Source organism: Gouania willdenowi, chromosome 15 (assembly GCF_900634775.1).
Source record: "Gouania willdenowi chromosome 15, fGouWil2.1, whole genome shotgun sequence".
Taxonomy (NCBI): Eukaryota; Metazoa; Chordata; class Actinopteri; order Blenniiformes; family Gobiesocidae; genus Gouania; species Gouania willdenowi.
In genome coordinates this window covers 19,859,953-19,887,439 of record NC_041058.1, presented here as the reverse complement: position 1 = coordinate 19,887,439, position 27,487 = coordinate 19,859,953, and the positions used below count along the sequence as shown (strand labels likewise).

The following is a 27,487-nucleotide window of genomic DNA, read 5'->3' as shown; positions in this document are numbered from 1 at the left end:
CATCAATATTTCACTAAACATGGAGAATGTTGCTCTTTAAACACCAGAGGGCAGCAGACACATTCTAATAAAGTGTTTCTATTATGAGATAATGCACTGAATGAATGTCTTATTTATTTACCTTTACATTTAACTATAGAATTGTCATAATTCACAAGCAGAACTCAGGTTAAAAAGTGCTGTAAAATGACGACATCTTGAAATAAGAAGTTGGACAGGAGTTCCCTGCAGTAGATAAAGGAGGTTATGGCGGAATAAAAAGGGACTTTCCTCATAACAGTGGTGTTTTCTGACTGTAGCCATAATATTACATTACAACCACCATTAACACTCTACAGAAAGTACCCATTGGATCATTCAGAGAACTGGCTGAGTGACTTTGTTTAGTTTTGTTTTGTTTTGTATTGATATGTGGTGACCTTTGGCCCTGACACAGGAGTATATGCCTTGCTGTCTGCTCCAGTCTAATCACAGGTCAAAGTCTGAGCTGAGGCTGACTGGCAGAGTGAGCAGACACTGGTTTTGTCCCTCAGTGTCCCAGCTCTTCCCTCTCTGTCAACAACCTCCTCACGCTGTGGAGATCTTCTTCTTCCAGAGTCGGCACCATGTTCCTTCGCACTCAGGTTCTGCTGCTCCTCTTGGTGTCCTCGGGCATGTGTGCCACTTTGGGTTACTACCAAGCAGAAGATAAGGAGAAGGAGAAGGTGGAGGCCCCTGCTCTGGAGTCTGCTGCTGCTGTCTCTGAAGCTGATGAAGGTGGAGCGGCTGCTGTGGCTACTGATGTTGATGTTCTACCTCCAGCTGAAGCAGCTGCAGTCGAGACTCCTTATGGTGAAAAACTACTAGGTGAAATTCTTGAAGTTGATAAACCAGCAGTTGAAGAACCTAAAGTGGATGTTGAGGTAACAGATAGTGAAACAGTGGAGGAGTCAGAGGCAGATCAACAATCTGAAGAACACGATAACAAAGAACATCGTTCACCTGAGGCAAATGAAATCCAACCCGTGCAGACAACAGAGACCCCGACCAGAGCTGCAGCACAGCCAGATGATAACAGCTGGAGCCTCAGCTCAATCAGAAACACCTTCCAGACCGCGCACGGATATTTTGACTCTCTGGTGGAACTGGTTGGAGGACATAATGGTGTTTGCCAGTACCGCTGCAGACATGGTAGGGATGTTTTTCACTCTGTCTTCTCACTTTTTAAATTTATTATTTATTTATTTTTACCTCGTCTACACATGTATTACACCTAGGTGAGCGGTAAGGGAACATGGAAGAGAGAGTCAGGGCAGGACCATGGAAGGGGTGCGGAAGAGTCGACTATTTTATGTTGGGAGTGCAATGTGATGTTACAGTTGTGCATATTGTGCATTTTGTGTTGTATTATTCTTACTTAAATCTCAGGGAGACGTTGGCATTACCATCACTTTATGTCATTTATGTCAACTCAGCACATCTCATTTCACTCCTCAATCACTTCCTGTGCTGTCAGTTTACAACTGCCTTACGTCATCATGCAAGATAACATTTTGGGACAAATCCTGAAAAAAGAACACACGTTTATCAGTCGGAGATAAATGTCCCTCTAGTTACACAACCAAACAGAAGTCACATCTTATCAGAAAAAACATACCTGAGGGCAGAATGATACAATATCTGTTATTAATCAGATTGTATTCAATTCAATATCACATTTCAAAGGGATCTGGAGTCCCACGCTCCGATCCTTAACCTGATTCTCAAGCAATGAAACAAAAAATGCAACAAAAGAGCTCAACACTTCCCTTCAAAATGGGTAAAAGTGGTTAAAATGAAGGGGAGTCCCTGTACATCCTATATCAGAGCTATACAATCAATCACATTAGGTTTATGTGTTTGGAGATGTGAAAAGAGGACTTCTTTGCTTTCGCAGGAGAACTTCCTCAGCCTCGCCCTGGGTATCAGCTTCCAGAGCCCAATGGGTGCAGCTCATCTCTGGTAGGATTCCAGGTGAATGCTGCAGTAGGTTGATGCTTATTTACAGCACCGGCATCCCATATATATATATATATATATATTAAAAAAAAATATATATATATTTAACTGTGCTGAATACACAAAGAAGCTCTTTTTGCTTAATGCAGTACTTTCTGACAGCTTGACTTAGGGATTCCTGCTATGACCAAGTGCTGCAACCTGCTGGACACGTGTTACGACACCTGTGGAACGAGCAAATACGACTGTGACTCCAAGTTTCGCTTGTGCCTGCATGACATCTGCTCTGACCTTAAGAAGAGCCTGGGCTTTGAAAGCAAAGTGCAAGGTAAGATCTGAGCTGATTTGTACTAAAAAGAAGGAAAAAAAAGTGTATTTCAGCAGTTGTTGAAGTAACACAAAGTGTTGTGAGTGAGTTTCATCCAGATTCTGCTTTAGTGAAGACAGACTTACAACCAGCTATTCTTATTTCTTATTCTTATCATCCCTGTCAAGGTTCTCTAGAAAAATCTCATGAAAAATATCAGATTTTATGTCTAGTTTTACATTTTCTGCCAACTTAAAATTGTAAGGAAAGTGTCTATTCGTACGATTGCCATATGGACAATTCCCGGTGCTATTGGTACGTTGACCGAAGTACTTATACGTAGCATTTTAGGGTTAGGTTATAACCCTATATCGTAACAATTTTTAGGATTAGGGTTAATTTAGGTTAGGGTTAGGTTTAGGGTTAGGTTTAGTCTTAGTCACGTGACCTAAACTGGCCAATAAGGGGCGCTGCGTACGGATAGAATGTCGGTATATCGATACGGCAACCGTACGGATACCCACTGCCAATTGTAATTTAGTTATGGCAGTGGCTCTCCGTACGGTTATCGTATTAATATACCAACATTTGATTCGTACGCAACGCACCTATTTGGCCAGTTTAGGTCACGTGATGGGTCAGTCATTGGCCAGTTTAGGTCACGTGATGGGTCAGTCATTGGCCAGTTTAGGTCACGTGACTTACCCTAAACCTAACCCTAAAAATTGCTGCGATATTGGGGTTTAACCTAACCCTAACCCTAAGACGCTACGTACTTGTACTTCGGTAACCATACCAATAGCACTGGGGGTTGTCCGTACGTCAACCGTACAAATAGACACTTTCTTTAGTTATTAGGCAAAATCAAATCTTAAGGTTACTAGTAAAAAAAAAAACCTGCTATGGTTATTGTTATTGTAGCAACTAGACATACTAGTGTTAACTGGTGGTTATCTAGTCCCGCTTTATGATTGGACATTTAAATTGGAAATGTAAAGGATTTTGTGTCTTTGCCAATGAAATATTTGAGAAAACCTAAAGTACAGACACAAAAACAGGCATTAAAAAAAAACACATGAAATTACACACGTGTGTGTCTCTGTTGTGTGTCCTCAGCTTGTGAATCAATGGCAGATGCTCTCTACAACACAGTGTGGACTCTGGGCTGCAGGCCTTACATGAACAGCCAGAGGGCAGCGTGTGTTTGCAGTGAGGAGGAGAAGGATGAACTGTGACTCTCTGAAGCCTTTTGGTCAAGGACAAGATCATTCATGAAATAACTCTCAGTATTTAAAGACAAAGAGGTTACGAGACACAACAGTGGACAGTTTATTTGGATATCTAATCACTGACAACCTGTTCAGACTTTGTTTTAGGCCACTTTCAGGCCTGTATGACTCCATTAACCTAAACTAATAAATGACTCCATACACTGTGACTGTTAGTGAGAAGGCAATGGTTAATTCTGTTGAGATAGAACAATATAAGATTATTTTATTCACAATTTCAATTTAATACTCTTTACAGCCACATGTTTGAAGTTATCTTTAAATGTACTTTTGAGGGTCCATAAAAGCCAGCTCCAGTTTCACTGCAGATTAATGTTATCTCCAACCATGCTCTAAACAAATGACAAGCTCCCAATAATCCATCACACCATTTCAACTGAGGCAGAATGAATTCATACTATAACTGTCCGGTTTATGTTTTTCATATTTGGAAACCCACCAAATCTCTGAGGTGGGCTCAAGTCTGAGCGATGGCTGAAGTTGTTCGAAATGAAAGATTTTAATTGAAATGTCATTCATCAGAAAGCCCAGTGTTAAAGTGGCACAACATGTATGTGAAGCGTAAAGAGATCTAGATGTTTGCACTAAAAATAGGATTTTTAACAAAACAGTTGAATATAAAATCCCAAAATTCCCAAATCTTGAATGAAAAGGATCAGAAAGAATAATAATCTTACACCATGACACCAATTTACAAAGAACACAACTTAAAAAACAATAAGAATAATAATAAAAAATATATATAAAATAGCTGTCGGCCAACCCTGACTGTCACATTTCATTGTAATTCAGTTAATACCTTTCAAAAAAGGAATTGTTTTTATACCTTTCATTTAACATAATTCACAATACTTCCTTAACAATATTAAGCGAAAGAATGACATGACGTATCTGCTGCAGAATGTAAATGGAAAAGTGCAATAAACTGAAGTCTAAGTTTGTTTGTGTATCTGTAATCTAAATGCTAATGTCATTACATAACCACTGCTAAGGCAGGATGAAGACAGGCCCTGCACTGAGCGTCTGCTGCCCCTCAGGTTCACCCCTCATGGCCGCCCGCCGGACACGTCTGCCACATCCCTGCGTGCAGCGAGAGTCTCCTGCTCTGCATACCAACACCTGGCAGTGCAGGAACACTTGCTGAAAACAGAGACAACCTCACTTTGAGTTTCCAGACCACATCATAGGCAGAAGGCAGCTGGCTCCCTGAATGCTTCTACTTACTCTGTTGTCCTTGCCGATGAACTTAAAGACAGGAACCTGGTAGTGCTTAGAGAGCTGGTCCTTTAAAGTGTATTGTGTCACTGTTTCATCACAGATGCATCTGTGTCAAAAGCCAAAGACATTCAGGTGAGACCTCTCCCACAATGAAGTACAACCAACTAGAACATTTATTAATACAAGCAGCCACAGGGCTCTGAAACAGTGCAGGAAATTAAATAGAGAATCATGAAATGAGATTATAGTCCCTGAAGCAGCACCAGGATAACTCACACTGCAGCCGATAAAGAGGAATGACATTGATGAAGGTTTCAATCTGTTCCTCTGTGCAATTATTAAAGCATCCCTTCAGCCCTAATCCGAGAACAAAGCACGTTAGTATTTTTTATTCAGTATTTTTTATTAAAGGAGGGGGGGGTTTTCCTGTCCTCTAACTCAAAGTGTTGGCCTTTATTTCAAAAGCTGTTTGTGCTGCAACTCTATTTACGGTATTTCAGTAGTATGTGCTTACAATATCAGAGAGCTATTGTCAAAACTACATTAGTGTTCGCTTTTTATCATAATTTCAGTCAGTTATTTCCCAGATAGCACGCATACGTCTCGCCGATGTCGGCCTCAGATCGTGCGTCAGGATTCTACTCCTAATGCGTCATTTTGCGTGTTTTTCCCCCCAAATTGGTGATACCACTTATAAAATTATAGAACTGTAAAATGTCATTTCCATGAAGCTGTTTTTGTGCTGGGGCTCTTTTGGCTATGCTGCTGAAAACACATTTATGATCATGAACTGTGTCTCTCTTTATTTTGTCCACATACAATAAGTTATTTAGTGGTAGTATATTGTTTGTGTTGTTGTTTTGATATTGCCATACTCCCATCAGATTTAAGTAAATACTCGACTCTGGATATAGAGATATTTACTAACTGAATGATCCGAGCTAAATAAAGGTTAATGTAAGATGTAAAGGGGCTCTGCTGAGCATTTTTAATCCATCGTTTCAAACATCGATCAAACGCCAATGTCTCAGCGACGTCTGCCCAATGAGCAAAGGCTCTCCATAATACGTCTCGCCGATGCAACTTCATTCATCGTGTCGACGTCGGCGAGATGTATGTGTGCTATCAGGGTTAGATTTTAGGCAAATCAAACAATACAATAATTCCAAATTCGACATTAAATAAGATGCAATTGGTATTGTTTGACTGATCAAATCCTTCCACGGATATATATCTAGATATCTAACTTAGTTTTGCTTAGTCCCAGTGAACAATGTATTGTACCACAATAAAGAAAAAAATATTTAAATCTGGAGTGGAGTGCGTGTGGAAGTAATCAGTCATAGTTGTGTGTGTAAAACTATTTGAACTCATAATACACAGTTTGGATACATGCATGATGTGGAAGATCATGTGTTCAAATGTTCATTTTCTTTCAAATGTATCTGTTGTTTAATAGAGGCTACAAAATACATTTCTGTATGTGTGTCTGACCTCATGCACAGTCGTTTTATAATAATAATAATAATAATAATAATTCTATGTTTGTGTGCCAACACAACTTCCACATTATTTTTGTGCTGCTGGACACAACATCCAAACAATTGGAAAATGTTTTGTACAATTACTACTTATTAGAACATTTTATTTAGGGTTTATGTTTAGGGATTATGGATAGGGGTTATGGTTAGGGGTTCCAGTTAGGGGTTCCAGTTTGGGGTTCTGGTTAGGGTTCTGGTTAGGGTTCTGGTTAGAGGTCCTGGTTAGGGGTTATGGTTAGGGGTTCCAGTTTGGGGTCATGGTTTGCAATTTGTTCCAAGCAGTTTGGCACAAATTTCTGCGTGTTTAGCACGCTCGAAAAATTACATGAAGCCATTTTCGTGACAGTTCCAGGATCCCTGTGAGACTGGGCTGGAGTTTAAATGGTCGTCATATTACTAAAGTTGCAGAACAGTGTCTATAGGTCTGGTATTCACCCATCTTTGATGAGGTAGTACTTGATGGCCTGGTCAGCTTTGGGTCCTGGGGTAGCAAAGCAGCACTCCACCAGTGCAGAGAGGCCCTCCAGCTTCTCCTTCAGCTCAACACCAAAAAACAGGGATTCATGTAGGCGTAGCTGAGGAGGGCTGCTATAGACCTCTGAGAACTCTGCATTCTTGAAGAACTCTAGGGAGAAGTGGAAAACCCCCTCACTGTGACCGGCCAGCTGCAGGGCTGAGCTGCGCAGACTCGCCTGGTATCCGTCCGACACGTGGTACTCTCTGGGGAACTCGCAGGTGACTGGGAGCACTAACTTATTGGTGCGGACTATCAGGTCAGTGCTGCTGCTCAGGCTGCTCTTGGGGACGCCTGTCACCAGGTTGGTCCCCACAATTTTTTCATCCGTCACCTAAATTATTGAACAGGCTTTTCAGTTAATGGCAAACTTTGAAAATCCACAGTTATTATAACATAGCATAACATTTCATCCATAGGCGGAGTTTGAGATCATGCCAGTGGGGCAAAAGAAAAAACTAGTATTAATTATATAGACCATCTTGAGATTTGTGCTAACCACAATGTGTTTAATAATGGAAAAATGATTAGTAACTTATAATTTATAATGTTGTAAATTCATGATAAAATCAGGTCGGCTGCTGCTTTTTTGGTTCATTTTTGCTGCAGTACCATACATGAACTGCTGGGCACAGTGTCGCTTCACCAAAAGAAGAACCAACCTAAAGTCTCAAAAGTTTAGGACCATTTCACTGAAAAGTAATATTATAGTATACAGTGGGAGTTGTGGCCTAGTGGTTAAGGACGTGGGCTTATATATGGAGCGTCGCTGGTTCGAGTCTCACCCGGGCCAACAAAACACGTATGACAATAAATAAAAGTGAACGCCCTGATTCTTCTTCTAAATATGTTAGAATCAAAGCAGCAGCACTTTTTTCGAATGAAGTTGGGAATAGTGGAATGAATACTTATGACCCAAACCCCCAACTGCCCCCTGCCAACAACGCGTATGATTTCATCACTCATCATACTCAGAAACCTAAGAACTAAACGTTCAATTAAAACCATCATTCTGACCTCCACTATTGTGCCACAGGTCTTGAGGCTGAAGTGAAGGTTGATGTGAGTGCCATTAGAGACACCACGACAAGATGAGTTGGACAAAAAAAGCTCCAGCCCGCCAACAAGGTCCTTGGGAACTGACACTGTGATAGAGTGGGAGTCACACAGGACTGGCACTGCAGGGAGGCAAGCAAACAATGTGACATATTGTTATGGTGACACGGAATGGTCCAAATCACAGAACAGAGTACTGGTCCAACAACAAAGAGCTGCTCGAATCTTACCATGGTCGCGTTATCTGTCATAATAACGCCTTTCCAGGTAAATGCAGAGCTACATTTTTTTGTCCTCTGTTTAATAATGTCAGCACAACTCTGTTTATATCTCAAACACACACACACCCTGACACGTGCGCTGGTCCTCTCCCAGCTCCAGCCCTCTGGGACAGTAACACCGATAGGAGTTCAGCAGCTGGGTGCAGCCGTGGCTGCAGCCTTCATTGTTATTGTGACAGCCTGCAATATCTACATGAGTAAACACAGAATTAATGAAGGTTTACCAAGACCATTAAATACCCGAACCACGTGTTTAATCATCCCTGAATGTTATTATGATTGTAAGTACATGGCGGCACCTTTGCAGTGGAGCCCGTCAGTATCCATCACGCGACCTTGGCCACATTCACAGCGTCGGGAGCCTTTGGTGTTCACACAGACCTCTGCACACCCGCCGTTGCCTTCAGAGCACTCATTCACATCTGAAACAGTAACATGGCAACAAGATCAGATAAGCATGGGTCACCGTGGCAGAGGTAGTAAAGAGGTTGTCTTCTGATTAAGAGGCTGGGGGTTTGATCCCACAAGACACTGAACCCTAAGTTGCTTGATTTGCGCCTTAAATGGCAGCTCTCTTCCATTGGTGTGCGAATGGGTAAATGAGCTGACATTGTAAAGCATTTTGAGACTATTTATTATGAATAAAGTCCTTTTACTGTGAGACCTTCAGAGATGTGGGCTTGATCTGAGTCTAAAGACCATAGAAACAGTTGTTCAAACTGGGTTCAAGCCCTGAGGTGGACACTTGGGTCCCTTCTGTGTAGAATTTGCATGTTCTTCCCGGGCTGCGTGGGTTTCCTCCCACAATCCAAAAACATGACTGTTTGGTTGAATGGAGTCTCTAAATTGCCCGTGGGAGTGAGTGGTTGTCTTTTAGTGTCTGTGTGTCTTGCCCTGCAATGGACAGGCACTCTGTCCAGGGTGTACCCCCGCCTAATGGCCATTGAGCTGGTGATACGCACCAGCAGACCCCTGCAACCCTGAATAAAGCAACAAGCAGGTCTGAATATGGATGGATTAATCTAAATTGGCTAAATTAACACATTCACAGGTTCATAAGACAAGTACTCACTTCTCACTCACTAGCTAAACTAGAAAACGATCAGAGAGTGCAGACCTCCACCACGCCACGTCAGTTAAATGTCACAAAAATATTGTAACATTTACTTAGTTTATCCATAACATGCATGTGCCTGTGTTGCATGAGACAATAGAGATATAGTTTGTTTTTGTCAAGACCACTCAGGTGTGCTAGCATTAGCACTAGCATTCATTCCTGTTTTCTGATGGAGGAGCATCACTATAATAATCATTAGCAAATAGGAGAACTCAAAGATGTGGTCGTCCATTTTTCAGAGGAAAAGCTAGATTTTGTATGGCAGAGTTTGTCCTTCCACAGCCTCTTCTGTCTCCTTTCAAAAACTGTCCTGTTATAACTGTTACAACTGACTGCTATGAACGTAGGGAGCAGGCAGATAGATTTACTAACTGACATGTTTGCTGTTTTATGTCTTTGATGATTAAATTAAATTTTCACTTCTAATCAAACCAATTCAGCTGTCTATTAAACAGGATTTGATGAATAATTGTTGGTCCACTAGGTTTTTCTTTTCTTTTCTTTGTATTCTTAGCCTGATTATTTTCCATCCATCTATCTATCTATCTTACTCACGGTAATGTCATGTGGTAAAGGTGCAACAACCAAATGCAAAATGTTAAATTCACAGAATCCGAATGATGCAGCAATCATATCCACTACCTATTGCCAGTTCTTAGTATCATTTCAATTCCAGCAAACATCAAATAAAAGCTGCTCATTCCCTCTCCATCGTCACTGATCAGGGAGCAAATGCAAATCTTGTCTGACTTTTTACTTTTATGACTTTTTCCAGGAGCAATTTATTCACCCTCTTCTTTATGTTACAATTATTTTTCGTCGTTATCGTCCTCCTGTCTCACCCAAACATGTCTGTCCATCTGTTCCGAGCACAGTTCCAGGTGCACAGCGACAGTCAGACTGCAGACATTTAGGGCCGATGCAGTCCACTTCATCACAGATGTCATAGAAATCTGTGCAACACACACAGAAACATGCACGTCAGATCATTCAATGGGCTGTGAAGCATTCATCGGATTGGCTCACTCACGGCCACAGTAAACATGGAAACAGACTGAGGGACTGGGCAGGCGGTACACAAAGTATCCCCCAGCGCAGGCCTTTACGTCCACACTGGCGTTCCATTGGCAGCAGTTTTCACTGAAGCTGGCACACACTGGCACAGTGACGATGCCTTCATGGAGCTTTGGGTGGTTGCCGTTCATCCAGATCGGGGCATGGGTGCCACAGTGATTTTCAGAAATGCAGAAAGTGGGCATTGCGTCTCCTGCCAAGCCAGTGAAGCGATACCATTCACCAGAGACGTGGTTGTCACAGTTGGGTACACCTGAGGACTGGTTGATGTGATAGTCTGTGTTCCTCCAGGGTTCATTCAGGCTGATGTAGGCCGAGCAGGGATCCAGAACTGGGACGTGAAGGGAGGAAAGCACAAGTGATGAAATAAATTACCTTAAATGTCCTCTTTGTCTCTTTCTATGTTTTCTACATTCCTATTGAGCACCACTTGTGTCTCTTTACTCCAGGATTAGTCTTTGTCTTTCTCAGCTCTTCTCTGAGTTCAGCAAATATGAATTAAGGAATACAGATGTTTTACCAGGTAAATGAGATCTCTATTAAGCACTGCATAGAAAAAACCACCAATATCAAGAATAAAACTATGGTCCAAAGGCGTGTCGACTTCAACATGACGTTCACTTTAAAGATGGCGGCCTTAATGAATAAAATCTGGGAAGTTTTGATGTTAACACAATCCCATTGTTATGCAGAGGTGAAAGTAATGGATTACAAGTACTCACGTTACTGTAGTTGAGTTGCTTTTATGAGTACTTGTACTTAAATAGGATTTAAAAGAAGTAATTTGTTACATTTCTACACCCAACCGTTACTGAGTAATTTATTATTATTTTTGTTTTAAAAGGATCAACCGACAGTGAGAAACTACAGAAAATGAAATGACCAGACAATAATCAAATGCATCACATCACAGCCCAACAACCAGATTAAACCTAATGCACGGTGCCAAAATAGCATTTAATGCTAGTTAATACATCTCGCTATCTTTAGAGCCTGAGAAATGCTTTATTTTTAATGTCATTCATTGGTGTTATTTTATTTAAAATTAGAATTGTTTTGTATTCTTTGTTGAAAATAAATTCAGTTCCAATTGTGCATGATTTCCTCTCTTCCTTTTGCAGTTTATACATGAGATGTTAACAGTATATGAGGGAACCGTGGCAAGATTCATTACCAAAAATAAACTTGGGGCTTACTTCTACTTGTACTTGAGTACAATTTCAATCACGTAACACTACTTCTACTTGAGTAGGATAAATCAATATACTCTTTATACTTCTGGTATGTTCTTCAAACCAAAGGTGATGAAAGTTACAGTAACATCCACAGATTTTACAGGATTTGATGAAGTATCCTTCTGCCTGTGCTCAGTTGGATTCTTTCCAACGTACGTTTCAGGCCATCCATGTAATGTCAAAGTATGGTTGATTTTTCAACCTTCTCCTGAGGCTGTTTAGTCTTTTCAATACATCATACAGACATTACAAACCTCTGCCCTTAAACGTCGACTCAGACTGAATCTTGATGCGTACTTTGGACAATGGAAAGTTCTCAGTTGTATGAGCTATTATCCTCTATGGAAAATGGGCTAATGCACTTCCTCTGGAGCTCCACTGAAAACTGCTTTTCACAGCAGTTTTAACTCCTGTGAGCACGAGAACAGAAGGGAAACTGTTCAGGTAATGACAATAAATGAAGATAGAATGACTAGATCCACTTATATTATAAGAATAACTGACTAGATCTAAATAAACTTTGTAATTCTCTCTCAAAACCCAAGTTTGTAGGTATATAATAATGTCTAGCACTGCTGCTAACTGTTCAATAAGCTTCAGAAAACCTTAATGAACCGAACATGGGCCTACATGTGTGTAGGTTACACTATGGAACGAAACACTAAAAACCAGTTCAGCACCACCTCCAGGAAGTCTATAGACTGGCCAAAGCTGAAATGTCAGTCCTATTTTATTTCTGCATTCATTTATTTAATCAATCATTCATCATTTAAAGGTGCAGTCCGCAACTCTCAGATCCCTCTCTCCCCCTCCCTCCCCGCTGCTCTCTTGCCCTGGCTCCAAACTTTCCAAAGTCCCTCTCTCAGAGGAGCTAACAAGCTAACATTAGTCCGACAGCAACGTCACAGTAATATAACATGCTCTGTTAAAAGCATATTACTGCAGCGCTTCTCTCTTCATGTGCACACACCTCAGCAGCAGCAGCAACAACACGGTGTCACTTACAGCAGCCAACACGGAGGCTGCTGTACACAAACAAACAAACAAACAAACACATGCACTACAGAGTTCTAGTGTAACAATTACAAATCAAACATAATGTAAATCAAGCAGCAGTAATTACCTTTCAAGCAGAAAAGTTGCTAATTCCATCTTCTAGTCCTCCAGACCATACACTGTAAAAAAGACGGCGCTTCAGCCCCGGGAAGGGGGCGGGGACTGTGAGTAACAGCTGTCGTACAGTCCATCAAACACAATCCTGGCTCTCAATGAGCCTATTTTTTTCACACAAACTACTAGTTTCATGTAAAGCTGTCCTTACATAGTGACAGCTTTAACAAATATGACAAAAAGTAACTTTTAGAAGAGTTGCAGACTGCACCTTTAAGGCTAAAATGTGTTCTCAGAAAAGGAACCATCTATTTGGCCTGTGTGTGTGACATTTGTTGAGTCAACTTCTGGATTAACAATAATCCAATGAAACACAATCAGTTACCCTGCAAAGATTTAAGTGTGTGCTCAGTCCACTGTGAGTCTCTTCACCAGGCTTTGCTTTCAGATCATCATTTTACTGTCAAACTCATTGTCATGACAACCTTTGACTCCTGAAGCTAAAGGGTAATAAAGGCTTGTGACCACTTTGATCTGACAGCCAGTAAGTTGTCCACAAAGAGCTCTTCTGTCAGCGTGGGACTTGTTTCACTTTCAGTGGGATTTTTGTCAGATGTGGTCAGGAAACAGAAGCTGTTAGGAATGAAAGAGAGTCAAACTGAGTGAGCATCCACGGGGATGAAGAAACAGCAAGAGGCTGGTCAGTTCAGCAGTAAATCATCTATAGTGGCAGGCAAAGACAAGAGAACTGATAACTGTCAACAAGATAAAAAACACTTTTCAGAGATATAAGCAGTGCTCAGCCTACAGGGTCTTTCCATTTAAGATGAAATGTACTGTATCTCATAGAATACCATTTTTCAATATTATTCTGCACTTTAAATATAGATGTCAGTGTTGTGGGTGAAATATAGTCACATATACTGTTTTCCTAAAACTGTACAGCCATACCTTAACTTAGTGGTTCCTGAACTGTATGTAAGTATTTAACATCTTGATAATAAAAGGTTTATACTCTTTTGAACAAAGGTTAACTGTTTTCAATACATCATAGTAAAGAGCTTAGAGGCCTTCATTTTTGTCAGTGTACCATTGAGATCTAATTAAACTTGGGGGTCAAACAACAAGCTCCCTGTTTCACTGATTGATAGGTTGTCTTTTTCTCTAACTATTTCTAGAACAAGGTAGTTCCATATATGGTGATGAGTATATATAGGCACTAGCTTGTTGGGAAATGTTTAGAGTTTGCAGAAATTGCTGTGTTTGATCTGGCCAGCTGCTGTCAGCAGGTTGTGAGTGTGACACCCTGTTTTTGGACTCTGATTGTACAATAAATGTCATAATATTTGCAATTCAGTTGTCCCAAAGATTTCTTCTACACCACCAGATGCAACATTTCCAAGCAGGGGTACTTGAAGACATCTCAGGGGATACACAGAAACATTTGTCAATTATATTTCTAACATTATAGGACACATTTGTACATGCGCGCAGACATTTTCCTCATCTTTCTATTCGGGAAAAACCAACATGGATTTTTTTTTAGGGCCGATGTCAATACCGATTATTTTTTTTCATCAGCCTTAGCCAATGACCGATACGGACTGCTGATTTTCTTGAGCCGATACAACATTTGCTCCCTCAATTTACATCAAAAAAATTTACTCCATGATGATTACAAATGGTACGAGTCTCAATTTTTTAAAAAGGAACATTTATTGAAATTAACAAAGGTAGTTAAAAAATGTTGAACGAATATTAAAAACAGGTGATGTAGAACAACCAGTAAAAAATATTTAACAAATATTAAAAACAGGTGATGTAGAACAAGAACAATTAAAGAATATTTAACAAATATTAAAAACAGGTGATGTAGAACAAGAACAAGTAAAAAAATATTGAACAAATATTAAAAACAGGTGATGTAGAACAAGAACAATTAAAGAATATTTAACAAATATTAAAAACAGGTGATGTAGAACAAGAACAATTAAAGAATATTGAACAAATATTAAAAACAGGTGATGTAGAACAAGAACAATTAAAGAATATTTAACAAATATTAAAAACAGGTGATGTAGAACAAGAACAAGTAAAAAAATATTGAACAAATATTAAAAACAGGTGATGTAGAACAAGAACAATTAAAGAATATTTAACGAATATTAAAAACAGGTGATGTAGAACAAGAACAAGTAAAAAAAAATATTGAACAAATATTAAAAACAGGTGATGTAGAACAAGAATAAGTAAAAAAATATTTAACAAATATTAAAAACAGGTGATGTAGAACAAGAACAATTAAAGAATATTTAACAAATATTAAAAACAGGTGATGTAGAACAAGAACAAGTAAAAAAATATTGAACAAATATTAAAAACAGGTGATGTAGAACAAGAACAAGTAAAAAAATATTGAACAAATATTAAAAACAGGTGATGTAGAACAAGAACAAGCAAAAAATCTTTCTGCTCTCTGTAAATAATGCGGATCGGCGAACACAGCAGCCCTCATCGGCCGATGCCGATACACGTAAAAAACGCAAAAATCGGCCGATAATATCTGCAGGCCGATGTATTGGTCTATCATTACTGTCTATAATACATTGTGACACAACTCTTATTTTAAATACATGAAAAGGTGAAGTTCAAAATCTAAAATGGCCAAAACATCAGAAGTAGGTGAATAAAAGACATGAATCCAAGGTTAATCTTGGACCAGATGCAGAAAAGGGTTCCGACGAGCCTGCTGACACAAATAAAGGATGCATATCATGAACTAGGGGGTACTCACGATATGACAGAAAGGAAGAGGGGTACTTTGGACAAAAATGGTTGGAAAACACTTTCCTCCTAACCTACTCTTGAAAAAGGTGCTTTTAACCGGTTTGTCCCATTTTCAGCAATTCACAAATCTAGTTGTTTTTTTTTACCCACCACCAATACCACAATATTTTGAACATTTACTTAACAGATTGAGTGTTGTTTAATGCACTTCTCTTTGTGTTTGTCATGTTATTAAAGATGATCAGGGGAGGAGTGTCTGCTTCAACACACCTGAATGTGATTAGTAGCTCATTACCAGGCCTTCAGCAGAGTTGGCTGATTAAACACATTAGATTCAGGTGTGATGAAACAGAATGATGTTAATGATGCCACACTGTTATATAACTAAGTATAATGAATTTCAAAATAAAAGCGTATCTTAAAGATGACGATGTTTATCGATGTTGTCATTGTGCATCAGTGAAGTTGGATCGTTAATTAATGAATCAATGTATCCATATGGATCAATGTATTGTTACACCACTAGCGCCCCTCAGTCTAATTTTATGCGACCCCCCAAAGTAAACGTACCAAATGACAGAAAAATACCCAAGCAAAAGCAAAAATTACGTTAAAAAATACAAATAATTACAACATTGCAAGAAAAGTACAGTAAAAGACAAGAAAAACACAGAAAATACTCCACAACACACAAAACTACTTAAAGAATGAAAATACTGACAACAGCCATACACAAAATGACTCCAAATAACACAGAACGACAACAGAAATACACAAAATGATTCAAAAGATATACAAAATGACAACAAAAGAATGCAAAAAAAAAAAACACAAAAAGTGACTGCAAATTCTCAGTACTCACAAACAAACAGAACAACAACAGAAACACACAAAAAACACTCCAAAAAATGCAAAAGGCCAACATAAATATACAATTTGACTCCAAAAAAACTGGAAAAATACACAAACCGACAACAAAAATGCACAAAATCCTTCATAACAAGCAAAACAACAATAAACATGCACAAAATGTCAGAAAAACACACTAAATTACTATAAAAATCCTTTATTGTTTCCTGTGTTAATGCTCAGATTGGTCATTATTCTAAACGTTGATAATGTGGCCCTTGTATCAAACACACATTATTGTGGCCCCCGCTGTGATGCCGACCTCTGGGTCAGGTAAACCAAACACCCACTGAACGTTGCATTATATAATTTTTTTAAATACAACCTCTGACACTCAAATGTTACTATAAGCAAGTTATATATGTTTGTTGTGATAATAATCCAGTTGTTGGGTATATTAGTTTAGTTATATATATAAAACAGTTGTATTGATTGGTGAAAGCAGCCAAGTTAATTACCGAGACTTTATTTGTGAGATTTTGTATTTACTGCGAATAACGGTGATTTGGTTTGATGTAGTAAACACAAACCTAAATGTTATGGTTGTTCATAAAACACTTGATACTTCATATTTTCATTTTGAATTCGATTTTTTTTTTTTTTTTTTTTTGCAATTACTTTAGTACATTGATTTAGCTAATGAATACTGAGTACTTTACCCATTTTCTCTTAAGATTCTAAAGGCGAACGATGCCTAAACCTTTCCCTACCGACAAGGTAAACTATGGAAACATCCCGAGTCAGCAGCAAAATCGCTGACGAACAGTCCATTTAGTTCAGATTGATTCTATTAGGACATGAGACAAATACACAGGAGACAATTACACACAATGAGATAAAATGAACTAAAGAGTTTAGTATCAAACTAGAGTCTCTTGCTGCTAAAACAAGCTGCTGCTGTCACTAATAGGACACCCATGTAAAAAAACAATATTTACATTTATTGGTCCCTTTAATGGAAGCAAAGGGAAATATTTATAGCATGATGGTTCTCCTGACAGCATTAATGAGCCCTTTTGGAGACGTACTGCATGATGGACCAACTGTGGTCCAGCCTCAGCAGCACTGAGCGAGCAGAGATTTAGCTGACTCATGTGTTTCTACGCATTAAATCTTCTAGATGGAGCTTGAGTATTTCAATTTTTACTATAGCGACACAACGTGCAGCCGTGTTTGACCTGAGGGAGACAAAGTTAAGGACTCGTCTTTCATTCCATGCATATTGTAGAAAGCGTGATTTTTATTTCATCGTAACACTGTGATATTTTATTTTAAATTGTGCGACCAATGGGCCTTAAATACTTTAATACTGTGCAGGTGGAAAAAAAACATAACTGTGCAAGCTCACGGCTGACAAGCTGTTATTAAGAACGCAGGTGAAAACCTTCAAAATCACCCCAAACTCACTTTTAGAGCCATAATAGCTCAGCAAACACATATTTACCCACTGTGAGTTTAAAGCTTCACAGGAAACCATTCAATCTGGCGACGGCAGACTGACCTTTTTATATCCAAGCTTGAATAAACAAGCTGAAGAGACGCAGAGCAGCTCAGCTTCAAATAAAAATGTGTTCCTTCCTGTAATAAGGACATCAAAGCTGAGACAAATTAGTGTCTGTGTGGCTGATAATGTCTTGGAACGACTTGCACATTCAGTCTTAATGAATATGGAAAACAGTGTTGGCAGTCACACTTAATATTCCTATTTGAATTCTCAGTTACACATGGAGGTAGCGTATTTTTCACGAGATAAATCTGTGTATGTGACAAAGTCTCTGAGTCTAGTGCAGGGGGTCTGCAACCTGCGGCTCTGGAGCCTAACGTGGCTCTTTGGCGCTTACGCAATGGCTCCCGATAGCTTTAAAAAAAAAAAAAAACTATTGAAATAAAGAGTTATTTTTTTTTACAGAGGCTATTAATGATTAATGGCAAATAAAATCATGAGGCAACAATTTGTTAACCTAAAATAAATCACGTCGACATCTACAGACCATCAACTTTCCTGCACCTGTGGCTAACCTTAAGTTTTAAATCTCTGGTAAGATAACTAAACCAACAAAAACACTATTCTGGAAGAAAATAGAGATTTTAATTGTGTGGATAAATATGCATGTTTTATGTGTGGCAAAAAATGAATAATTATTATGTGTTGACCACATGATCATGTGTTATCAAATTCAAGTTACTTTTTGTAACCTTTCTAATACATGAACTAAAATAAATAATGTTCTTTATATAACATTGTGTTCATGTAAACTGAGATGCGTAAGAATTGGAAGATGCAAGATACAGTTTTTTTTCTTGATGTCAATTTGTTTAATTTTATTTTAAATTGTCTTTAAGTTGCCATTTCCATGATCAATAAAAATCACATCAAATGAAATCAAACATTATTCTATATAATTTTAACTGTATAGAATTGAATACACTGTACTGTCTTCATTAAGAAGGTATTTTTTCCAGGAGGACTTTAATCCAGGTGTGATGAGGCAAAATGGCTCCTTTGAGAGTAAAGGTTGCAGACCCCTGATCTAGTGCACGTATGTCAACCATTGGTGGTTGTTTGGCCCTTTTCTTATTGTTGTATTGGTATCAAAAATGACTAAATAAATAAATCATTTAAAATGCTTTATGTAATTGACAGGGAACAACTTCCCTACTCTGACGAAATGAGATAACAAGAAGCACAGCTGTATTTCATTCAGTTTACAAAGTACACAAAAACAAACTATCACGTGACTTTTGACACTTTTTTTTCGAAAGTGAAGACATTTCTTTGTATGTGTAAAACATGCTGTATTTGTTTGATAGGTGTGTTTCTTATTTGCAAAAGAAAATGCATTTGTTTGTGAATGATGTTTTGTATATTTGTGAATGGTTGGGCACGAATAAATCATGTTTTGTGTGTTTGGTCTGATTATAGTTCCATTTAAGTCCATATAAGTAGCCAGTGTTCGGAGTATAACCAGATATTTCTGTAATATAATACAGTAATATATTCATTTTTGAAGTAACTCAGTAGTCATTACAAAATTGAAAAGTGGTAATATATATAATTATTTATATATACAGTATATATTTAATTTAAGTGCATATTTGCTTTGTTTTCTCACTGTTTGCTATTATTTGAGAGGGAAAAAAAAAATCATCATTATAGTTAAATATAACTTATGGGGAACAAAAAAAGAGCTTTCTGCTCCTGAAACAGCAGAAGTATTTGAAATAAAACTTAATCGAACACTATCAGTGTGATATAATTAGTGTTCTGGACCAAATGTAACTCAAAGTAGTGTAACAGTAATATTGAAATACAAATATATTACATTTTTATCCCAGTAACAAGTAATTAAAATACTGTATATTACAAGGTTATTCATCTTTAGGTTTTTTGTTGTTTTTCTTTTTTTTTTAAGAACATTTTCACTAAATTAGGTCAATTCAATTCTATTTATCCAGCCTTTGCTTGCTTTTATTGAGTTTGCGCCAGAAAAACAGGTTTTGTTGACTGAAACACATTTTAGTGTGAAGTTAATAATCATGAAAATAAAAATTGATTGAAATAATGACTTGTCTTATGACAGTATGATAGTACGCATGAGACTCGGATCAGAGATGTTCTCTATTTCAGTAGATTTTACGTGGCTCTACGAGTACATTTTTAAAGATATGGCAGACCTTTTTTGACTATATTCCGACTTTGCCTTCTCGTAACATTCCTTCCTCAGTTGGCTGAAATAGTTTTTTTTTGTTTTTCGCTCAATTCTTTCTCACTGCCAATCATATAGTTTTATCTAATGCAGTATTTCTGTGCCTTCATTTATCTTAAGTCATAAAATTGGAGACCTCGTTTTGTTTTATTTGTTTTTTTTTTTGTTTTTTTTTTAGGTGCTATTCTGTGTGGATACATCCTTTTTGTCACTCTTGGGATTTTTATTTGAGATTTTTCTTTCATTACCCCCAGTGTGTAAATACACCACATTTAGTTCTTTTTTTTGGTTCAGGGGGGCGGGGGGAGGAAATACTTCACACTGTACTGTGTTTTGACAGCTCTTTACATTGTGTATTTTGTGAAAAGTTCAATAAAAATAACTTGTCAGTGACATATTATACACATTATTTGATTTCATGTCATTTGGAAGAAAAAAAAACAATGCACTCACCAACTCCTGTGACTGAGAGAAACTCCTGCAGCAGATGTGTAATCACCCAAAATATCATGATTAATTTTTTAAGTGTAAATGCTCAGAAATAAGTTGCTGCTCATGAGCCGAGTCCGTGTTGGAGTTGCTCGTCTGTTTCTTCAGCAAAGGAAGTGAGTCTTTGTCAAACGCTGCTTATCTGTGTCTTATTCTTTCCTTGAACTTTCTGACATTCTGTTCTGTGAGCGAAGCATCCTCTTATTGTTTTACACGCACTTTTGAACATCCTTCATAAAGTTACAATATGTTGCTTGTATCACCTCTCAGTGAAGCGCGTGAAAAGCATTAGTTATTTCTAAAAGCAGGAATAATAATATTCAAATGATGAAAATATCACAAAAAATAATGGGTTTTTCAAAAGAAATACAAATTAATTTGCCACTGTACACTGTTTTCTCTGTAAACTGCTATAATGGGTTGTTTCTTTTTTTTACAAATTGGATTTCATTTAAAGTGTGAAAATAATACAGTGATGTAAATTCAATCATGGTGTTATTAAAGGTGCAGTCTGCAACTCTTCTAAAAGTGACTTTTTGTAAAGCTGCCACTATGTAAGGACAGCTTTACATCATGTGCGCGCAGCAGCCTCTGTATGGGCTGCTGTAAGTGACACTGTGTTGTTGCTGCTGCTGCTGAGGTGTGTGCACACTGAGAGAAAGAAGCACTGCAGTAATATGCTTTTAACAGAGCATGTTATATTATTGTGATGTTGCTGTCGGACTAACGTTAGCTTGTTAGCTAAAGTTTGGAGGCAGGACAAGAGAGCAGCGAGGAGGGAGGGATCTGAGAGTTGCAGACTGCACCTTTAAGTTTTAAAATAAATGTTAAAACTGAGCAGTAAAAAATCTGATTTAGTTGTTTTGTGAATAAATTACCAGGAGATTTAATCAACATGAAAGTTAGAATTAGCGGTCGACCGATATGGGATTTTCAAAGGCCGATGTGGATACCGATTTAAGAAAGAATTTAAAAAAATTCAGCCGATATCTAAAGTTGATTTTGGAAGCCGATATTTGAGGCCGATATACCTTTTTTTTTTTAAGCACATTAATTATGAAAGACAATTGAAACACTCATATGATAATGTATAATCAATGTATATACAGTATTAGAAATTAAACTAAATACACCAATAGAACTCTTAACATTTATTGAACTTTAAATATACCCGTACACAATCAAGTAAAACAAAAACGGATGGACGCTAAAGGATCAATCTGTATCTGGCGTGCAGATCGTGTACGACACAAAAATCTCAAATAAAACTTCTCTCTTCTAAAAACGAAACGCTTAATGAACTGAATTGCTGAGTCATGATTGTGCTGCAGACAAAAGGCATCCCTGTTTCAAGTGACGAACAGGCTTCAGCCCACTCTGACATTAATAGCCCAACATGGTGGTACTTGTCTGTGTTCATAACAACATAACCACATCAAATCAAGGAGCTGTAAGGGACTCTCACAATTCAGATGATTTCACTATGTTATTATAGGGAAATATTTAGTCTGATTTGACCAATCACAGCACCACAGTGTGCAGACCACTGAGTGACAATTTCAGAATACTCTCTCACTTGCATTTTCTGTTAAAGTCGTTCTACTTAAAGTCTGTAACTTGACCATGAAAGCCCACAACAGAACACCTGCTCTATATTATGATCAAATTATGAAAGCATTTGGATTATTGGATGATTTACTACAAACATGACATTAATGATCACTCAGTGGTGACATCATGACATTCTGACAAACATGTCTTTCTTTTGCTTGGGTTTAAATTAGGGATAAATGATATTATCGGCCCATATTAGCCACAAAATGTGACATCAGTTGTGATCAGTATCAGTTGTTCCACCGATATCCAAAAAACTGAGTAGTGATTAGGGCTGAACGATTTTGGAAAATAATCTAATTGCGATTTTTTTTTTCCTCATTATTGCGATTCAATATGCGACTATTTTTTCAAGGGCATCTTGTCGTGTATTTTTCAATGAACACAAGCAAAAAATCAATCTGTTTCATAATAAACAATTTCAGATTTATTTAAACTTTAAGTAAATATAAAATATAAATTTTAAAGCACAGATTACAACAATAAAGCAAACAAATTTTAATCTAACTAACTTCACGTTTCATGAAACATGTAAACTGCAATTCTAAACTTAACAGGACAGTCTATAAATAAATAAAATAAACAGATATTAAAAAAACAAAAAAACAATAACATGATCACACATACTAAAGTGAGGGAAAAGTAAGGACAACTAATATCTGCTTTAACCAACTAAACTTGTTTTAAGTAAATCAAACTCCCAACACACTTAAAATAAATAATTACTAAAAAAAAAAACAATAATGAAATAAATAATTGCAGCCTTTGCGATTGGAAAATCGCGTTTTATGATATCGCATATGCAATTAATTGTTCAGCCTTAGTAGTGATTATGTTTGAGACAAAATATTATAAAAATAAATAAATAAATAAGAGGACACTTTTCCCACAACTAAAGATCATGTCGCTACAGGACCAGTATCACTGATATGCACTACACCTTATCATGGTCTCTCATTGAAACTTTATAATTTACTAATACTAAGAAGAGTATTTCAAGAAAAGATCAAATACTCCCATCATCATCATATCCACTTGGACAATACTCAACTTGCTTCAAACTCCAACTTTGTCACCAATCGTCCTCAAACCAAATATTTATAAATGTCTCTTTTTAGAGATTTTCATTTATGGATCAAATTGCTTCGGGATCTGAAAGACATGTCAACTTTACCCATGTTTAAAAACGCTTTAAAATCTTATTATTTTTTTTTAAACCAATCTTAATGTATATGTCATGTATTTATTGTGTTTATTTGTTGGTGTAATGAAAATGTGTCATTGTGTACCTTTTTAATGTAATATTTCTGTATATTTTTTTAACCCCCAGGAAGATTAGCCAATGAACAAATAAACAAAAAAAAACATTCTTATTTTGCACAGATTATGTTCATTTGTGGAACACATCACATTAAAAGTAGCCAACCTGTTATCGCATGCAGATATATACTGTAAATGTGAGCTAAAATTAGGTTGGTGGGGAGGGAATCTGTGTATATATCAATAAATATTGTATCAAATATGAGTGTTGGACAATATACAGGTATATTGGAATAAAGCTAATATTGAACATCCCTAGTTTATATGTGATAACTGGTGATCTCTAACAATCTGACCTCCTGCTTGGACTTGTATGCCTGTGTTTGCAGAAGTAGTTTGATGTGAGCTCTAAATATATATCTAGCTATCTCTAAAAAAGTAAAAAGTTACACACATGAGTCACATCAGCACGTTAGTGGTCTGACATTAGCCTGAAGCGTCAACAACACAGAACCACTAACAACGCCGTTAGCTTTTTCACTTGAGGAAATTACTTATCAAGCAGTGATCAGAGTATAATACTTTAAATTTATTTTCTTTGGTCAACAGAACAAAAATATGTCTTTTTTTTTTTTTTTTTTTTGTAATCACAGTGTGGAGGCTTGCACGTCTATCATGTAGGATGTCCTGTACAGGAAAACTGGAGGTCAAGGAAAGTTGGAGAAGGTCATCAGGAATTGAAAGATCCCTGCAGCAAGTAAACATCTGTTTATTGACAATTTTTAACCTCCGTCGCAGACAAAAAGCTCCCACTGGACCACCAGCTCCAAAAACTGGATAAGGATTTTATTGATAATTGAATTACATTTCTCTTTTATACATATTTCATAAATGATACACAATCTTACATGTTCTTTTTTTGTTTTGTTTTTGCCAACATTACAGCATCATATGACAAACAGAAAACCAAAAAAAAAGAGAAAAACAAACAAAATAGAGGTCAGAATAAACTCACTCTCATCCTATATATTCCTGCTTCACTCTATTAGGCATTATTATTATTATTATTATTATTATTATAAGTGCTCACAAACTTAAACACACATGGAAAACAAAGTATCTGTGGCTGACTTTGAAGAAAGAAAAAGTGGAGTGCTGATGAAACAGATGAGCTTCTGTAAACGAGTGCTTTTTTTTTTACCCTCTTTGGACTCAAATCCAGAAGAGGAAGCCAAAAAAAAAATAATTTTTTAAAAAATCCTCTGTTAGAAGTGTGACAAAGATATAGCGGCTGCTCTTCCATTTATTGTTTAGTAAGAACGCTCAGGAAGAGGATGAAAGGAGAACATAAGGTGAAGATGGGACTGATGGTTGGCTGGGGTCCAAATCACTTCAGTAAAGGCTTCATCCACTGCCCTGTTATCATAACTATAGGAGTCGCTACAAACAACGTTCTTTAAATTATCACGGCAGGTATTTTCATAAATCTTTTTTTTTTTTTTTTTTTTTCAATTCATTTTATTATATAACTTCCCATTGTAAACATACATTCATGCAACACCCTCTTTAGAATAAAGTTTCCCTATATTTGATATATTTCATTTTTCAAAAGTAAACAAGAAAAAAAAAGGCAATAAACGGTGGGTGGAATGGTATAAAAAAAAAAAAAAAAAAAAAAAAGGAGGTGATGATGGAAGTGTAGAAACAGCAGGATGGGAGGACTGGGCTCTCTCAAAATCTCCAAGGAAACATGTTTCTCTCTCTCTGTGAGAGTGTGCGTGTGTGTGTGTGTGTGTGTGTCATGGAGTTGCACGGTGGCCAATTCAGGAGAAATCAACCCAATGCTGATGACGTTAATGAAATGAAGTGAGATTCACACGATCTAAGCTTCAAAAGATTCACGTTTACGTAGAAGTCGGACCGCGTGTCTCCAATCGCATGAGTCTAACCCTTCTCTTAAAATCTCTTCAAAATAAGAGCATCACATTTCACTCCAGCATTGTCTTTACAGGTTATTATTTCCAAAAAGGCACAGTTTTCCTTGATGATAATGCAAACACACACACACACGAACACACTGTCAAACTAACCAGACTAAATCCTACCTTGAGATCTTGCATGGCTAACGACTGATTTAAGATGAAATCATGCATTATCTTATGAAATCCTTAGTTAAATGCAGTAATATCTTCAGTAGGATCGAGTCAAACGCTTGAACACATTTACAGAATTGATTTTGACGAGTCATTGCTATAGAAATGTTTGTTTTTCAGTTGCGAATAGGAGACGTGAGGGGTCAACCAATCCTCCCGCTGGCCAAAAAATATGTAAAGCTTTGGATTATCAAGAAAATAAATAAATTAAGAGGCAAAATAAAAATGTGTGACAAGGTCTTTAAATGTGGGGAAAAAATGGGGGTTAGATTAGACTAAATATGGACGAGTTTTCAGCTGGGTGTGACAAAGCAAAGTGTCAAGAGTCGGTACAAAAAATTGCAATAATTCTCCTAAACATTCACAAGTTTCTACTGAGGGCATACCACAGCATGCAGTCTACCCTGCCTTACCATTGAGGGAGCAGGAGGGAGGGGGAGGGGCATCACAGCAGCAGTGGGAGGAGAAAACTCACACTAAATATGAGAATGTAAAGCAAAAATAAGAATCTTGAAACATGTTTTTAACTGTATGTTTTACTCATTTAAAAGAAGAAAACAATACATTTAGTTTTATGAAGAAGTGTGAGGCGATGATGATGATAATGATGATTAAAAGTACTGTGTAATATTGAGTGTAGGGAATAAAATGCTTAATGGCAAAAGATAATCAGATAAATGTGGATTCTAATGATATGATGCGTGTACATGAGCCTCTCCTCCCACTGGGAAAAAACTAGCCTCTGGTCATATGTTTATTTGATTGTATACATATATATTTATATTTCTCATAACAAATATACTATGGCTTTCAAAATAAAAAGTGCCAAAATATTTTTTTGGAATAAAAGAACACACAGTGACGTTGTTGTCGGTAAGTTACTCTCACACTTGCGCAGGCCAGGCTGCTAAAGGACATCCACGGGAAGAGGAAGAGGACACGTGGTACCTTTCCTGCATCCTGCGGGGTGGGGGTGGGGGTGGAGGTGGAGGCGGCCCCATGCGGAGGTCGCACCAGGAAGGACGGCGGCGGTCCGTCACCTGGAGAAGGCGTGGCTCAGAGATTTGAGAGGCAGCAGAATTCAGCCACAGAGAAACCCCTCCCGGAGGAGGAGTCACAACTTCCTTGTAAACTTGTCCTTTGGAGCCGTCCCCGACCACAAGCAAGGTGTGTGTGTGTGTGTGTGTGTGTGTGTGGTGATAGTTGCTGGAGGAAAGTATGGCTACAGTGCTGTCAGGACCCGTAGAGCAGACCGGGGTCGGAGCCCACACTTAGCCTGAAAGCACAGCACTTTAACGTGTTCTCGGTCCTGGAGCGTCTGCAGGTTTCGCTTCACTGCTGGACTCACCAGTGCCTGTATAGGCTCCGCCCTCTGGAAACTAGAGGGTAATCCATAACTCCCAATCTAAATCTTTCATCTCCATCATCAACTTCCCTTTTATTTTTAAATCATGCTCACCCATCCTCAGGCTTTGAGAGGTCTTCAGTTCCTGATATTCTTCTCATCATCTTTTTTTTAATGTTTTGCAACAGGAGATTTCAATCAGGAGAGATCAAATAAAACGACAAAAATAATAATAAGAAAAAAAAGACTAACTCCCACTGCAGAGGAAAGGACTGGGATTATTGGTCGTGGGAGACTTGAGGAAAAAGGAGCTCTGAGGGGGGAAAAAAGACAAAGAAGAAGAAGAAGAAGGTTGCTGGATTGCAGAAGGGAGGAGAGGGAAATCACTGCAGGAGCTGAGAGAGGAAGGAGTCACTCTTCCCATCAATTTTTATCGGAGGACAGCTGCTGAACTGGGAGCTGGAGCTGGAGCGGGTCCCGTAGACGCTTCAGATCCAACTCCAC

At 37.8% G+C, this 27,487-nt stretch overlaps 3 protein-coding genes across 6 annotated transcripts in view; 1 reads left to right on the top strand and 2 right to left on the bottom strand.

Moving 5' to 3' along the window:
• The first annotated feature begins 485 nt into the window (after nt 1–485).
• pla2g12b (phospholipase A2, group XIIB) lies at nt 486–4,514 on the top strand. Of its 3 annotated transcripts, none has more exons than XM_028468436.1 (4): nt 486–1,170; nt 1,916–1,980; nt 2,140–2,305; nt 3,401–4,514. In XM_028468436.1, exons 1-4 carry the CDS (start codon nt 606–608, stop codon nt 3,517–3,519), a joined length of 915 nt encoding a protein of 304 aa, XP_028324237.1. In that variant the 5' UTR covers nt 486–605; the 3' UTR covers nt 3,520–4,514. The 3 variants fall into 3 exon arrangements, with proteins under 3 accessions (XP_028324237.1, XP_028324236.1, XP_028324235.1); XM_028468435.1 differs by having other exon boundaries at nt 1,916–1,992; XM_028468434.1 differs by having other exon boundaries at nt 1,916–2,004.
• oit3 (oncoprotein induced transcript 3) lies at nt 4,471–27,101 on the bottom strand. The gene is made up of 11 exons (XM_028468972.1): nt 27,098–27,101; nt 26,529–26,678; nt 20,576–20,656; nt 10,331–10,705; nt 10,143–10,253; nt 8,483–8,605; nt 8,250–8,372; nt 7,864–8,024; nt 6,768–7,180; nt 4,798–4,897; nt 4,471–4,713 (listed from the first exon to the last, which is right to left on the bottom strand). Exons 1-11 carry the CDS (start codon nt 27,099–27,101, stop codon nt 4,561–4,563), a joined length of 1,794 nt encoding a protein of 597 aa, XP_028324773.1. The 3' UTR covers nt 4,471–4,560.
• mcu (mitochondrial calcium uniporter) overlaps nt 24,239–27,487 on the bottom strand; it is an 80,127-nt gene continuing 76,878 nt past the window's right edge. For both annotated transcript variants that reach the window (XM_028468955.1, XM_028468956.1), the window contains exon 9: nt 24,239–27,487. In XM_028468955.1, the coding sequence (XP_028324756.1) occupies nt 27,407–27,487 (81 nt within the window). In that variant the 3' untranslated portion in view covers nt 24,239–27,406.

Excerpts from the sequence above, each read along its gene's own strand:
- pla2g12b (XM_028468434.1), top strand. The coding sequence starts at position 606 with ATGTTCCTTCGCACTCAGGTTCTGCTGCTCCTCTTGGTGTCCTCGGGC. Across the intron at positions 1,171-1,915 it reads CCAGTACCGCTGCAGACATG|GAGAACTTCCTCAGCCTCGC; the intron begins GTAGGGATGTTT and ends TTGCTTTCGCAG. Across the intron at positions 2,005-2,139 it reads GATTCCAGGTGAATGCTGCA|CTTGACTTAGGGATTCCTGC; the intron begins GTAGGTTGATGC and ends ACTTTCTGACAG.
- oit3 (XM_028468972.1), bottom strand. Across the intron at positions 8,025-8,249 it reads GGACCAGCGCACGTGTCAGG|TGCCAGTCCTGTGTGACTCC; the intron begins GTGTGTGTGTGT and ends GCCTCCCTGCAG. Across the intron at positions 7,181-7,863 it reads CCTGTGGCACAATAGTGGAG|GTGACGGATGAAAAAATTGT; the intron begins GTCAGAATGATG and ends TCAATAATTTAG.